The sequence below is a fragment of the Electrophorus electricus genome, chromosome 19 (genome assembly GCF_013358815.1).
Source record: "Electrophorus electricus isolate fEleEle1 chromosome 19, fEleEle1.pri, whole genome shotgun sequence".
Taxonomy (NCBI): Eukaryota; Metazoa; Chordata; class Actinopteri; order Gymnotiformes; family Gymnotidae; genus Electrophorus; species Electrophorus electricus.
This window is the reverse complement of record NC_049553.1, coordinates 3,919,103-3,934,951: the sequence shown is the minus strand read 5'-3', so window position 1 is coordinate 3,934,951 and position 15,849 is coordinate 3,919,103. Positions and strand designations below refer to the sequence as shown.

The window sequence follows — 15,849 nt, the reverse complement described above, 5'->3', positions numbered from 1 at the left end:
TGCGTCCATTCACAGTACTCTTGCATAGAACAAGAAAAACACAAGACAGCAGCAGCAGCCACAAAAAATCAAAAGAGAAACAGATGAACTAGTCTGTAGAGCCACGATGGTAAGTGGAGCTGATAAAGCAGACAAAGATACAAGGAGGTGGTTTTAATGTTATGGGTGTTGGATGTATAAACTTAGTTGAAAACTGGATCTGTGACCTTTCATTTCCATTCTGTTACATAGTTCAATCCTACTTTCTGTATGTAATGTTTGGGTGAACAGAGACGGAGTCGAATGCAGTGAAACAGTATTTTAATCCAATAAAGGCAATCCAAGTTGTAGACCAAAAAACAGGCAGTAGTCAAACCAAAGTCAATCCAGTAAGGCAAACCAATACAAAGGGGAAAAAGCAAAGAGGGGATTCCAAATATACAGGCAAGGATTCAAGAACCAGAGACAATGAAGGAGAAATATAAACAATGCTCAGAAACGTATGACAGGCAAGTGAGACTTTGCAAAGACAGACAGAACATAGAGTTTATGTACAGAAATACAACAGGATAATGAGATAGATGTGTGACTATTAATCTGTAGAGTGGGAATGAACAGGGGGCTTGTGGGTAATGTAGTCCTCGGAAGTCCTCTACCCTTGTGTCAGACGTGACAGTACCCTCCCCAAAGAGTCTGAGTCGGCTTGCCAAGCCTAACAGCCACGAGGGCGACCCCTGGGAAGAGGAGCGGGTCAGAATGAGAGGCATGAAAGTTCGTGAACATTGAAGGGTCGAAGACGTCCCTCCTCGGGACCCAACATTTTGGGTCCATAACCCTCCCAGTCTATGAGATATTGTATCTTGTTGCCACGTCTCCTGGAATACAGTATCTCTCTTATGGTGTAAACTGGGGAGCCATCTGCGGTGGGAGAGCATTCTCAGATACAGGAGCCGTTAACGGTTCTGCAAAAGAGGGCTTTAAAAGTGACACATGAAAGGATGGTGAAACGCGATATAAACTGGGTAAGGTTAGACAGTAAGTAACATTGTTTATCTTACAGGCAATTAAGAACAGAGCTAGGTAGTGAGGTTGCAACTTATGGCTACCTTTAAGGCACATATCCCTGGTGAATAACCATACTCTATCTCCTGGATAATACTTTGGTGCAGATGATCTCCTTCGGCCTGACGCTGGAAACGTGATATGGCTCAACAGATTTGTTGGTGTGTCCTTTCCCATACCAGTTCATGCCATTTCATCTATTCATACACTGCTGGTGATGGTGAGGGCTCAGGCTTCCAAGGCAGAAATGGTGACTGGTAGCCAAGGATGCACTGAAAAGGCATTAATCCAGTAGCAGAATGGATGATAGAGTTATTTGCCATTTCTGCCCATATTATATACCACTCCTGTTGCTGGTCTCTGCAGTATAATCTTAAAAGCTTTCCTAGTTCCTGGTTCACACACACACACACACACACACACACACACACACACCTGGCCATTGCTTTGTTGGTGGTAACCAGAAGTCAAACTGACATTTACCCCCAGCTTCTCAATGAATGCCCTCCATACCTGGGATGTGAATTGGAGTCCTCGGTATGACATGCTATCCTCAAGTATTCCACAAGTCCTAAACACATTGTGGTTCCTAGATTTTTCCCACATTCCAGTAATTTTATTAAGTACACTTTAAATAGAACATAAAGATGCAGGCTCAAGAATGAACTGAAGAGAATAGCCGGTCCCGTCTTTATTCTGAGCTCAATGTTACAAAGGAGGTATTGTTCGGAGAATGTCTCACAATCACACAAAGAACACACATTTGTACACAGTTTTGAGAAGTGATTATGTAATTGCCCCACTGTCTTTACATACTAGTGTTTGAAATCTCCACCATGTTCAAAAATACATTATTCCATATATGCAAATTGAGATCCATCATTATACAAATTGAAGCTTGACACCATTATATCCCATTGGAAGATTTATTTTTAATTATTTTTTAAACAAAGAAAATCTCAACTCACACCACCAAACCCTTGCATGATGATGTTGCAGTTCAATATCACCCTGCCCTTGTAAGATAACAAACCTTGCTTAGCCACAGAACTCTCAAAGAGGCTTTCAAGTCTTTTAAAAACAGATCTATTCCAACACTAATGAAGTTATTTCTCACAGGAACAGGTCAGAGTAATCTTGAAAGATTTATACAGAAGCCTTGAAACCCCCTGCATCCGAGCCTCTGTTCTGCACATACAAAAAGGTCTCTGACCTTAGGATACCCCCAGAAACATTATTCATCTTTATGCTTTCAAACACAGTCTTGCACCACTCTGCACCTGTTACAGAGAGCTTCAAAGCCTATTATAATTAGATCACAGATCGCCTCATGAAAATAGAGAATAATGTTTGGCCTTTCCTTTGCCCCAAAACATTTCATTACCTCAACATACTGGAACATGATTGAGAGTATGCTGCACTCAAAATTAGGTGCCACTTCTCATCAGGTGTGTGAGTGTGTTTATAAAAATTTTTTTTTAAAAAAGCTTTTTTTTGGGGAAACAGTCCTTGAGTTTGAGAAGGTGCTATATAAATGCAAACTAATAATAATAATAATAATATATTATTATTCTTATTATTATTATTATTAATAATAACATTCAGACAGGGGTAAGTCTGTAACAAAATCTACAGCTATATGAGACAAGGTCTCTGGTACTGGAATGGGCATGAGCTTACCAGAAGTGCAGGGAGCCTTAGATTCTGCACAATCTGAACATAATGATATAAAATCATGTATGTCCTTATTCATTGTCTCCCACCAATACTTACATGACAACAACTGTTGCGTCTTGACCTCCCATGGATGACCTGAAATAAGTGATGAATGCAACCAGGTCATTAGTCTGTCCCAGAAAGCCAGCAGCATGTACAGTTCTCCTTTGGCTTGGATGGAGGTATGGTAGCAGTCCGCAGTTCGCCACTTTTCAGGTAAAATGGGTAAGGGTAAGTGTCTTTTTTCCTCATTACTCACGTCATAGATCCGGGACAGGACACCCGCCTTAGCATTCTTTGAGCCTGGTCTGAAAGTAATCAAGAAATGTAATCTTCTGAAGAATAATGACCATCTGGCTTGACAAGACACAAGTCTTTTAGCACTCTTAATGTATTTGAAGTTCTTATGATCCATTACCACAGTGAACAGATGTTTATCCCCCTCCAACCAATTCCTCCCCTCCTCCAGCACCAGCTTATCTGCCAGTAGTTCCCCATTACCCACATTGTAATTCCTCTCTGCTGGCATCAATGTCCATGAGAAGCAAAAAATACAGGTGCAGATTTAATGGCTTACCACTTCTCTGATGTGTCTACCCCTACGAAAAATGGTTCCTCTGGATCTGGATGTTGTAGCACAGGAGCTTTGGTAAATGTCTTCCTTAGAGACAGGCCTGTTCCACTTTGTGAGTCCAGTATAGTTTCTTGGGTCCCCCCCTTTAACATGGAAATCAGAGGAGAAGCCATAGTACTGAAATTGTGGATGAAACTCCTGTAAAAATGCAAAAGGTGTTCTTATTGGAAATGGAGGCCTGAATCTCCATGCTGTCACGGAATGCTCCTCTCCCCATGAGTCACGTGGAATGGCTCGCCGTGTGCAGGGGGATTCACATGTGTGTTATGTAACCACGCCCTCGGGGATTGCACACACCTGCACAGGGTTTACTGTTGTATGTTTGTCTGTCTATTTAAACCCCTGTCAGTTTGTGCACTGGTGTTGGTCATTGTCGCTACGTGTGTGTTCAATTAGATCTTTGTAGCTGTAACGTTAGTTTGTATAGTCCCATGTTAAAGTGTATGTGTTCTCCATTTAATGTTAATTGTATAGTCATGTTCATTGTAAATGTTGTATGTGAGTGCCATCTTTGTCATTCACGTTTAATGTCAATAAATGTTCTGCACTGTTGAGGAAGTCTGTACGTCTTTGCACCGCGCCCTGTGGCACTTGGCCAAAAAATGTTAGATATGCACAACTGCAAAGGCAAAGGCAGTCATCTTTCCTGCCAAGTATTACTCATCCATCTGTGTATGAAAATCATTCATATTTCTAAAATCAGATATGCTACATAATCTATCTGAACTGAGCTGAAACGCAGCAAATTGCTTAATATCTCTGGAACAATTTGATTTACAAAGCATATTAATGATGTAACATATAAGTGCAAGATACACATATAACAATGTGCATACCATTTGCATTGTAGACCAAGAACCGTCCTGCTGGTCCATCAAAAATGGCTGATCTTTTAGAAGATTCAGTAGTAAAGAAACTCTTGTCTTGGTCCACCTGCATTATTTCCATCTCAAAAAACTCCTGCATGATCAGTAAATCTGACCAGCATGTTACAGATTTCTGAATAGGTTGCACACTGGAAACATCATAAACATAGTACTCTATCCCAAACATTTGACCTTGAAATATTGAACTGGCTGACTCTTCCATGATCAATAGAATGTGACAGGTTTGTGATGATATTGGGTATATATCCCCATATTTACACAAGAGTGACCTACATTGGTGGAAATTCCAGACAGTACACAATTTGCTATTTTGCACTAAACTGATGTGCAGTACAAGGCTACTTTCACACATTATTATATAAGTAATTAAATGCTTAATCAGTAAGTGTAAAGAGAAAATCTGAGCTACCACAGTCAATAACTTATCTTACATGGTTGTGTTTGGTACTTTTAAATTTTACAGGATCAGGCTCTTTATCCACTTCAACATGAGGTGCATAAAAGTCTGTGTATTTACTGTAGCGAAATGACCATTCCTAAAGGGCTACTCCACCCATTTTACATAAAACATGATTTTTTAAAGTGTTTTGCAAAATGAGTCATCACATTTTGTCGTTTTCTTTGTGTGTGTTGTGTCCAACACCAAAGTGAAAGCAAAAAAATTTAAGTAACAATACCTGTCCGGAATTTATTGTAGAAGAATATCTCATTTAATCTAATTTAGTGCAACAGGGTATTATGGAAATAGTAAGGAAATGTTATGGTATGGTAAGCCATAATATAGATAATTTTGTAGATTTCACATTATTCTTCCTTCCTCATTTAGTCAGAAGAAAACTGGTCTCAACACAAATTCAAGCATCTGCTCCAAGCATGTAACCTCACCACATTACCATCTTATAGAAAAATTACTTACATTTACATGTTAGCACTTATACGTCATCTTTTGTTTTGTTTTTGGGCATACTTTGGTTCTTGATTATAAAAACCTGAAAGTAAAAACATAAAATTCTCAACAAATTTCTATAGCCTGTATTTTGCTTACCTTATGACATATTTACTCAGCCAGTTCATTAAAACTACCCCCATTAAAACCACCTCTCCTCTCTGGCCATCTTATCAGCTGACCAGAGGTACACTTTGTAGTTCTATAGTTACAGACTAGTCTATTTCTCTGCATACTTTGTTAGCTCCCATTTACATTGTTCTACATTGCATACATAATATGGAATATAAGTGTAATATAGTGCAAAGTGAGATGTAGTAGTACAATATAGAGTATAATACAGCAGTATAGCATATTTGCCATTGGCTAAAGTGAAAGAAAAAAATTAAAAACAACTTGAACAGGACTAAGAATCTCACAGTGTAATATACAATACATCATTAACAAAGAGCAGCACCAACAAAAACATTTTAAGTGAAGAGTGACATTGACTATCTATCAAATCCTGTATTGCCTATGACACACTTACTCATTGGGAAACTGAAGACAGAAGATTTAGCTCCATCTTAATCCTGACAGTCTCACCTGTCCTGTCAAAGTCCTCTGGCTTGAAGTATTCACTTTAGAACATGTAGGACTCACTGATGCAAAAAACCTTCACTTCTTAAAACTAGGTAGCCTCAACTCTCCTTCAGGAAATCTTCAGTTTGAGAAAAGTTAGCTAGCTGCTATTGTTACGACCCTATTACCTGCACCTTTCAAGAGTTCCAAATCTAGGTCCACAAAAGGGCACAACATAAAAAAACAAACAAACATGGAGATGCCCTCTGTACGGGATTTTCAGTGTTGTATTATTGGTTTTCTTGTTGTATGGACACACACACACACACACACACACACACACACACACACACACACACACACACACAGCATAAACTAAACCTAAACAGTAGCGTTTCTTCAGGGTGGGCTTTAGCTAGCCAGCCCTGGACGAGCATTCCTGTGGCCTTAAATAGATAAGAAACAGGTAAGGCAAACAAGGGACAGTTGAAAATGATCAGGAGATCAGGAAAAAGGAAGGTGCTGAGTGTGTGTGGCACTGTGCATATCTCTCAGGCTGTGTGCCTGGTGCACTATGAGAGTCTTATAGTTTTGTTATGGTTCTGGCTATTTATGTGGTTTTCATATTAAATTTCCATTGCTTGTATTGTTACATTTACTTTTTTGCATCTGAATAAATATCTGAACAAATCCTGTAGCTCAGAAATGGGTGGTCTAGCTAAAAATTAGATTTAGAAATGGCTTTGATATTTGAGGTATTCCATACTGAATCCATAGAGCATTAGGAAATCTCACAAAATCCAGTATATTAAAGACATCAGTCAGGAATCACTTCAAACTGTAGGCTACCATAACAAAGGAGGCTTTTAAGCACTTTTACTATGATGGTAACTTCTGATAATATATGCTGATGTTCCAAGAGCTCTGAAAACTCTCAGACACGGTGTTGGCTCATACGAGAGATTATATATCTACCTTAAGTCTACTTTGGTGTTTCAGTCACTGTCCCAGATTGCTGTATTATAAGTTGCTGCATTTATGACATCAAAAAGCTGTCGTGAGCGGCAGCTTAGGTAGGTGCAAGTTGCCAACACACTTGATTTTGGTGTTAGGCAGAATTGCACTCCATTGACAGGAAGAATGTCAGGCAAATCCAAAGAGAACTTGAAAACCAGAAACACAGAGGTGGCAAACACAAGAGGCTTCACTTGGAAAGCAGGTGTGTCAGGAGATTAAATAGGGAGGATAAAATGGGGTACAGGTGAGGGGTGTGGCTGATCAGTAAGATGAGCACTGAAGGGCAGGAGGAGCCAAGGTAGACGGTGTGACGCCAAGGATTGTTTTTACGCCTCGGTTTTGCAAATAAATAAGTCACAAGGATTACACCAAGTATGTTTGTAAATTAAATAATTTCTTATGGTTAAGTTTTTTTTTATTTAAGTTTTTTTTTTTTTTTTTTTACATTTTAGAAACACTACAAACAAAATACAAGTGAAATCCCATACCCTCCTCCATTGTGGAAATTGGCTTATTTATGTAGGGTGTGTAATTACATTAAAAATATGCTCCGATTCACTAACGTGGCAGGCAAAGTAGAATATGAACAGTGAGACTGATGGGCACCTGAAGGGGGCAATAACAAGGCATCTATATGTTGAGCTGGAGAAGTTAATGGTAAGCAGGATTAAAACACAGCTGTCTCACTATACTACCAGGTTATTGCCATGATAGTAACCCATAATAACTATGCCATTTATCTAGCCAGAAACAATCATATCAACTACTGAACACTAAATTATACAAACAGATCAATGGCGATAGCCCTGAAAGTTGGCTGAAGTTACAATTGCACTTAGTGGTGCAGTTATGCTTGTTCATAAAAGATTACTGCAGTTTAGCTGAATGTGTAATCCTAATGCAACTACACCTTGTATAGCACTGAATGAGGCAGAACAACTATGATGTCAAGGAATACATGACAATGATACAAAGGCCAGAGTAAAGGGAAGGCTCCACAAGAATGCAGGTGATGTACTCAGGCAGAGGAGTAAAGAACTAAGTCTACTCTCTTCTCAATACTACTGACTGCATCTTAAAAAATTAGAAACTGCAACCGAATTAGATTAAGATCAATCCATGATAATGATAATTCCAAAGAAATATGAAGATTTCATTCCAAACTGTTATTACTTACAACTAAAGCGGGTCTAGTAATGACATGTGGCAATCAGTCCTCTCCCAAAACTGTTAATTTGGCACTGATAGTGAGGGGACCGAAACTGGCCAGAGGCTCGCAGATAAAAGCGGTTTTATTACCCATGGGGTAATCCTAGATCATAGAGAGTACACAGGAAAAGGTCAGAATCATAACCATAACCATGATGTATCCTCAATGGAACAGCCTCTGGGGCAACAACCAGAATGACTCCATCTGGGATGGCCTCTTGGACATGATGCAGGCTTTTCTGGATGGAGCTAATGGAAGTCCACCACCAACTCAGAACCTAGGATGTCCTGTTCTAGAACCCAGCTCCTCCCCTCATGGCCATAGCCTTCCCAGTCAACCAAGTACTGCAGTCTTCCCATTATCCTCCTGGACAGACAGTGTAAACTGGGGTGCTTTCAACATTAACTGGTGTGGGTGGCACTATTTGGTGTGGCCTCATCCAATAGACCTAGGACAATAGACCTCAGAAGGAACACATGGAAGTATTGAAGATTCTAGATATTTATTGTTATAATCTTATTAGCACAGTAAAACATGCAGTCACACTGTAAAATGACATTTTTATTTTTTCTAGTCCTCCATTGACAAATATTTATAAAATGTCACCAGTGAAAAATATTTATAAAAAGTCCTAGTTAGAAAAAAAAAGGAAAAAGATATGACATATGTAATGATATCTGTATTGCAAATAGCAAACTAGACTGTTGTATTAGGAATGAGTACAACAGTGAGTTAGAGACAATAGTGACTAGGCTCATCTCATTGATCTGCTTAATAATCTTTAATGGACCAATGTACTTGGAGCTCAACTTATTATTCCCCTCAGCAGATCTGAAATCCCCAAGCGACAGCAAAACCCCGTCTCCAGGCTGGTAAATAGGAGGGTTCCCCCATGATAGCAGACAGCTTGGGCACTTTTGGGCACATTCAATATGCTGACAGACTGAGTAACAATCTTAAACAACTGCTAATTCTGCCACAGAAGTTGTCCTTGATTGCTAATCACCGTGTTCACTAGCTCCAGATCCAACTTCTACATTTTGGCAAATTATTCTGTAAAGGGACAGAAACTGACCAGATATTCGCAGATAAAAGTTGTTTTGTTAACCAAGGGGTAATCCAATATCACAGTCAAGGCACAAGCAACAATCACAGAATCACAACAAGAGGCAAGTACAGGATACATACAGGACAAGCAAATTATATGTAAGCAAATACATACAATCCAACAGCAAACGATACCAAAAGTGATTAAAAAACAAAGATGGGAGGGAAAACAGGTTGGTACACTTGCTTTGGTGTAGGTAAACACTTAAGAGACCGATCAGTACACACTGGTAAACTATGGCAATACACTGCAAAGAACCAACAGATAAGGGGCTTGGATTTAGACATTTGTAAAGCTGCTTTGTGACATCTGTTGTAGAAAGCGCTATACAAATAAATTTAGATTTGGATAAGCAGAGTATATGTAACTCAACCAAGACTGAGAACAAGTGGAAACAGTACTCGTGTTAGGGTTAAGAACTCAAACTTACAACTTTTAATTTCACCCACAACATTATACTCATACTCTGCCTGGGAGTACACATAACCTACTGTACAGTGAGAAGAGTCACACACCAGGATGGAATCACACCAGTTGCAGCTGTCGCTTCCTGATCGTCAACACCACATACAGCTGTTTCCCACAGTCATTAAGCCAGCAGTTTTTCAGCGTTGTGGGATCCTTGATCCACTCAGTGTACTTCAATAGCACAGCTGCTGTGGGACTGCGATCCCTCTGCTCACAAACCACTTCCTCTCATTCCTTCACTGGTGTACTGTTGGTTTGTTTCTCACTGGTTGCTGCACTGTCAGTTCACTCCCCAGTTACCTTGCTCACGTCATTGAGCTAGGAGCCACTATTTATCTAAAATAATCTAGGGAAACTCTACCCTCCAATGGCCAACACTGGCCTGGAGCGCTATCAAAGCAACAAGTCTAAATGAGAGTCCCTCCTAACTGGTACAAAGAGAAAGAGAAAAATCACATAAATCCAACCAGAACAAAGAGAAAACCAGACTGCCCAACTGCATACCTCTGACAATAGTTCTCTCCATTTGGTTGCTGAAGGACATGAACATATATTTCTCCATATTCCAATATCAGTCCCCTTCTGTTTCAGTGGGTTGTTAAATAATCACTGTAGGTTATTCCTATTATCTTAGATAATCTATATGTAGTCTATATAAAGATTTATTGGCCAAAATGTCACTTGCCTAACAGCCGAGTCATTATGAAAGACTATCCATGATGTTTGTGTGATGTTAGTCTACAAGCTGTGAACAGTTACAACAAAAAAACAACTAAGGGTCTAAAGTTGAAAACCTACCGGATATTTCTGCTAACAATTTGACTTAACATCTGTTACTTTGCAGCCAATAATCAGACGAATGGGGTATGTATTTTAAAACAATGGGTCTGGGTGCTATGGAGTTTTATAGTTATTCCATTCCTCAAACACACAAAAAAATGGACTTTGATAAATATCTAGAAAGCCCTAAAGATAGCTGTGGGGTTTAAGCATGGCCTCAGATTAGTGATATTTTCTTTATTTTTAAAAAATATTTGCCCTAGTGTCATCTTAGTAAATCTTAAATGAAGAGCCAGGAATACTTTATTGAAAATCACTGTGCTCTTGTTCAGAACATACATAATGTCCCACAGGGACATAAACAGCCTAAGTCCAAATGAAGATTCAAGTGACAACATAATTTTTAGTAGTTTTTCCTACACCTAACCTGTTTATAGTAAGCTATTGCTTTCTTTAAAGCTCTATTTGAGTAGGTACTAGTTAGAAATGTGTAACCATGACATACAGTATTCCTTACCTATAGCTATTTTGTTATCCTTCTCTTTAACATTATAAGTCTTTTTGTGATGGATTTATATATACTGTTATTTCTTCATGTTTACACTTTCAAGGTACCAGAGAATTGTATTGCTGTGGTTTCTTCAATTAAAGGCCTAGAAAATGTAACATTAGTGTATTTAACCTTATTCAACAACTCAGGCTGAGCAATCGGAATATGTTTTTGTTAGTCTAGTAATGTCTAATAATGATAAAATAAAAGTGTTGAATAAACAGTCCATGAAGGTGAATGAATGTTACATTAATACTTCATCACACATAGCTGTATGTGCATAATATAAAAATCACTGCAGGTCTATGTATGAATTATATGTAAATGAAGAGATGAAACAAATTTTTAAACAGCTTCAAACTCTGTTCTGTCACTGAGGACCACGGGCTGTATTCACAGCAATGACAGGCTGAAAGAAGGAACATAACACAGCAAAGTTAAGAAGCGTCACCACTGATCTTAAACTGCTGAGAAGTCTGGAATTGCACGTGAACTTTTACTGGGTTCTTACCACGCTGGTCCGTGGGGAGCAGCACTGAATGACTTTGCAGCAGAACGCAGCCAAGGTGGCTGAGAGAGCAATCTGAGCTGCCTGTGCCAGCAATTTCACTCCTATGACATGTTCATACATGTCCTGTGGAAAAACAATTAAATTAAGAAATGTATCTGTATTGTTATGTTTCTGGATATAATTATGTGCCTTAGTCTACTTCCCTCTAACCTTCCTCTCCAAAATATACACATTGTGGGTGTAGCCAGGTCTTGATTGGTTGTAAGAAACTGTGACACAACAAAAAAAATGTTCCCTACAAAAGCAGGTACCCAGGGTGGTCCTACACTCTGCATTTTTCTGAAACGATGCTCTATTTACCATTTATCTCACAAAACAGCCTAACCTGTGTTTTTGAAAGTGCAACCTGGACTGTGTCAGTAAATTAGCCCTCTTATATGTTAATGTACAGATTCACTGTATGTCTCTGTATTTATGTGATTTAGCTTCTTGAAATCACTTGGTATAACTAATTAAGAGGGTTGCAAAGAGCCAAGGAATGCTCATGACAGCGAGGCAATACTGAGCAACCAAGATTTTTCACAGATTAATAGAAAAATAAGAGCATCAGGTAATGAGATATCCAGACCACACTAAAATTAACCCTTTTTGAACCCTTTTTGCATAAATACTCTAGCCACAGTGACTAAGTATGTATGTTAAATAATGAATTATGCTTCATATTAAGAATTACAATCTGTTAGTTTTAAAAGTTTCAGAAACACAGTATGCCAAAACCCACATCATCCTGTAAATTGTTCGACTTTGTCAGTGTGTATATAATGTTGCCCAGATCACACAGACCAAATTTCCAGTAACTTAACTGGAGCATATACATTTGAAAGGGTCTACAGAGAATGTTCGAGCCAGACAATTTCTTTTCTTCTAGTACCAGGGTCAAATTTGCAGAGTACATCCTTTTTTTATGTCAGAAGTGGCATTGTGATGAATGTAAACTACTGAGCAATAGCAAAGCTATATCAATGAGCAATATCAATGATCGTGTTCTATAGCTGAAAGGGTAAGCGACAGACTGTAAGTAAAAATAAAAGTGTAGCAAGGGAACAAAATGCAATATTACCAGGAGTTTTCCACACAGGATTCTTCCCGAGGTGCTGTTTTGAGAGTCACGCCAGCAAAACCGAAAGCCTGGGCTTTCAAATTCGGTCCCAAGATTGGTGATCATGCAGAACACTGACACTACACACATCACAACCTGCACTCCCAAACAGGCCTTCAGCTGTGAGGAGACAAAACAGGCATGCACACAGACAGAGACACACACTTTTAAAACATTGCTATGACATAATCGTGTATGAGCTGTGACTGTATTCTGAATAACGGCAGCTATTGGGCAAGATGTCCAGGTGGTGTGTCAGTGCTTCCTTGCTTACTGTAGGAAGATGCAGGTTCTGAGCACCTACTGCCACACCACCAGCTATTAAGCCCTGCAGGATTGAAAACAAATACCCACTAGAAATCAGATATCAGACAGTGCATTAAAAAAATAACCAACTGCATCATATTAGGCTAGTAATGATAATGATTTAATGATTTTATTATAAAGAGATCAACTTACAAATAAAGAAAGACCTCCAAATATCAGGTGTGCCATTGACTCATTTCCCGAAATGGCATATCTGATGCTCATGAGAAAGAGACTCAGCATAATTTGCGTAATCTTTGGAGAAAGAAATAACATAGATATCATCTCTGCCTTGTGAAGAAACAGTCAAAAGATTAAAAGTAGGTCTAAAGTGAAGCGACCCACAAAGGTAGGTTCCATCTACAAACCCCTAAAGCTTTAGGTTCTGCCTCCAGGTACTTGTTTTTTTGATAGGGGTCTTTCTGAAAGGCAACCTCCACTAGGGCTCCTGTTTCAGTCATGGAGTTTTGTTTTGGGGGACCAGCATTCTGAACACCAGAGTCAATAATCTCCACCTCACCTTCTTCTATTAAACATAAAATCAAAGTAGCAGTCATTAGTGCAGCACGCACGTAGAAATATTCTTATTCCAGAAAAATTATTAAGTAGAAGTAAGCGGAAGTAAAACAGGAAACAACAGCATTACAACCATTCATAAAATAAGCACTTATCATTAGTAGAGGCCCACACTACTTTTGCTAGTATTGAACGTGAAATACGTCTTTTAGGCGAGTGTGTGTGAAAATGACCTTTGAGAGAATGTTTATTTTACTGACAGCCTCGAGTCATATAGGACATAGATATGCAGTTTTAAATGATACATGTCATCTCTGGAAGGCTTTGGTATCAATTATTACTTTTTTGTTGATTAAGGAAATTAACTTTACTGGAATTATTGTCTTATTAACGAATTCACTCAACATTCCAGCATGCCGCCTTCTAATTCGCGCAGGAATAACACCAGACAAAATTAATAGCATATGCTAAATCGTTTATTTGTCCAAAATTACGAAAATATTTGATTTACATAACTGTCTGAATTGCAGATGAGGCAAGTGATAACGTAAATCTAATGCACTTTTTTGGGGGGTCAGTCTAGCTGCTACGAATTCCGTTTTTCCGAAAAGCGCATACATGATTAGGTATCTAAAGTTGAAAAACAGTTAACATACCTGCCATGTTCCTGTCCTTGAGTCTAAACGTTGATTACCGTGTCGTAAAATATAAAAGAATAAAGAATTGTTTATGTCCGTGAAGTGGGTTTTCTTGCATGTGTTTTGCTATTTTTCAGTCCCACCCCTCACGGTGAAATTTGACGCCGATTACATCTGGAACTGCCAAGGGGATTCAAATCCGGCCCGAGCCACAGCGCCATGTCATCTTCTTATTCATACATTAATTATTTCCAGATTGGTATTACGGGAGTTTTAAAAGATTATGTTACTACTGTAAAAATAATACTCATCTGGATTACGGTTGCTATTGTTCCTTGACACTAATTTGATGCTATGAAAGTGGTGTAACTTTTACAACAATAATTGCACATTATAGTACAAGTCCATTAGAGGCTAAACAAAACACACTTACCTTGCTTACCAAGATTATGTTGCTGGAAATTCGTATGAGCAACTTAATAACGAATCTGTTCCGCAGACTGTATATAAAGTCTATGATCTGCTCGTACAAGTGGTTCTTACATGATGCTTACTGACGATGGGCTCCGTTGTCATTTGTATGTCCGTTTCAAAGCGTGTAATTAAGCCATAACTATGACTTTGTAGCGAGATGTGACGAACGTGACAGAAATATAAACTGAAATTAAATTAAATGTTAATTTATATTTTTGAATATTTGTTTCACCTAACGAGGAGGCATTAGCGTACTTGTAAACCCTTTAACTTCAACCAGTGGGCAGATAATTAGGCCACCTTTTCATGTGCAAAGATTGCTTAGATAAAGAATGCGCACAAGGCCGGGCTAAAACTGCCCGACAAAAGTCCATTTGCCCTTTTTGGCACATCTGCTTGTGTGGGTCATAGAGACGGTCAAATGCACCTGACACGTCAGACTGCAGCTAGAGCCAAACTTGACGTTGCTGACGTTGTGCAAGAGCCCCGCTGCGTTATTCTGAAGTTATGGAAATGATTAATGACAAATAACCAGTGGGATTCCTTGTGAATAAAAATCTCCACAGATGCATCAGAACAGTTCGCAGCTTGTCCCGTCAGTATCGCCTTAAATTATCACATGAACCAATGTTAGCTAGGTTAGCTAGCACAGATGACTAACATATAGGAAGCTTCATTGGCTTTTCTGATAATCATAAGATAACGCGGACGTTAGCTTAGCAGGAACCGAACACCGAACAGAAGACTGAGAACGACAAAAGGGCCGGAAGGGAGGACGAGGAGATACAACAAAAGACGACAGTTGACGAGGGACGACCGGAGGCGCAAAAGGACGAAGAAATCAAAAACGCAACACAGGCCAGAACAGGGACAAAGCGACAAGAACAAAAACAAACAGAACGGACACGCAGATGGGCACAGGGACAGAAACAAAGGGGGACACAGGAACTGGAATGGGCACAAAAACAGGCACAGGGACGGACAACACAACAGGGGTAAAAACAAAACCAGGCATGGGTGAAGGCAAAAAAAACCCCAAAGGGGCAGCAGGAACAGGCAACAAAGGAGACATGAGAGGCCCATGGGGAACAGGAGACACAGGCCAAGGCGGGACGGGTGGGAACCCCGGGACAGAGGCAGCAGGTGACGCAGACGGGGGCAGAATGAGCGGGAACGTGCATGAGACTGGCAATGAATCCAGGGAGTCCAGAGGTGCGGCTGCTGTGTCCAGCGGCGGGTCCGGGGACAGGCTGAGTAGCATCCAGTATGACGGGAACAGGAATTAGAACTGGCAGGGTGGAGTCCTTCTCGCTGGAAACTGGAACTG

General features: G+C 39.5%; 1 protein-coding gene across 3 annotated transcripts; it reads right to left on the bottom strand.

The window, feature by feature from the left end:
- Positions 1 to 2,633: 2,633 nt before the first annotated feature.
- On the bottom strand, positions 2,634 to 14,185 carry LOC113584716. 3 transcript variants are annotated; one of them, XM_035519724.1, is made up of 8 exons: positions 14,067 to 14,185; positions 13,263 to 13,420; positions 13,048 to 13,149; positions 12,863 to 12,916; positions 12,550 to 12,708; positions 3,335 to 3,474; positions 3,017 to 3,065; positions 2,634 to 2,853 (listed from the first exon to the last, which is right to left on the bottom strand). In XM_035519724.1, coding segments are annotated over exons 1-7 (621 nt in total). In that variant the 5' UTR covers positions 14,074 to 14,185; the 3' UTR covers positions 2,634 to 2,853; positions 3,017 to 3,064. The 3 variants fall into 3 exon arrangements, with proteins under 3 accessions (XP_035375617.1, XP_035375616.1, XP_035375615.1); XM_035519722.1 differs by lacking the exons at positions 2,634 to 2,853; positions 3,017 to 3,065; positions 3,335 to 3,474 and adding exons at positions 8,498 to 11,327; positions 11,430 to 11,552; XM_035519723.1 differs by lacking the exons at positions 2,634 to 2,853; positions 3,017 to 3,065 and having other exon boundaries at positions 3,264 to 3,474.
- Positions 14,186 to 15,849: the final 1,664 nt, after the last annotated feature.

Coding starts and splice junctions, on each gene's coding strand:
- LOC113584716 (XM_035519722.1), bottom strand. Junction 12,709..12,862: donor AGAACCTGCATCTTCCTACA/GTAAGCAAGGAA, acceptor GTCTCCTCACAG/CTGAAGGCCTGTTTGGGAGT. Junction 11,328..11,429: donor GCTCCCCACGGACCAGCGTG/GTAAGAACCCAG, acceptor TCCTTCTTTCAG/CCTGTCATTGCTGTGAATAC.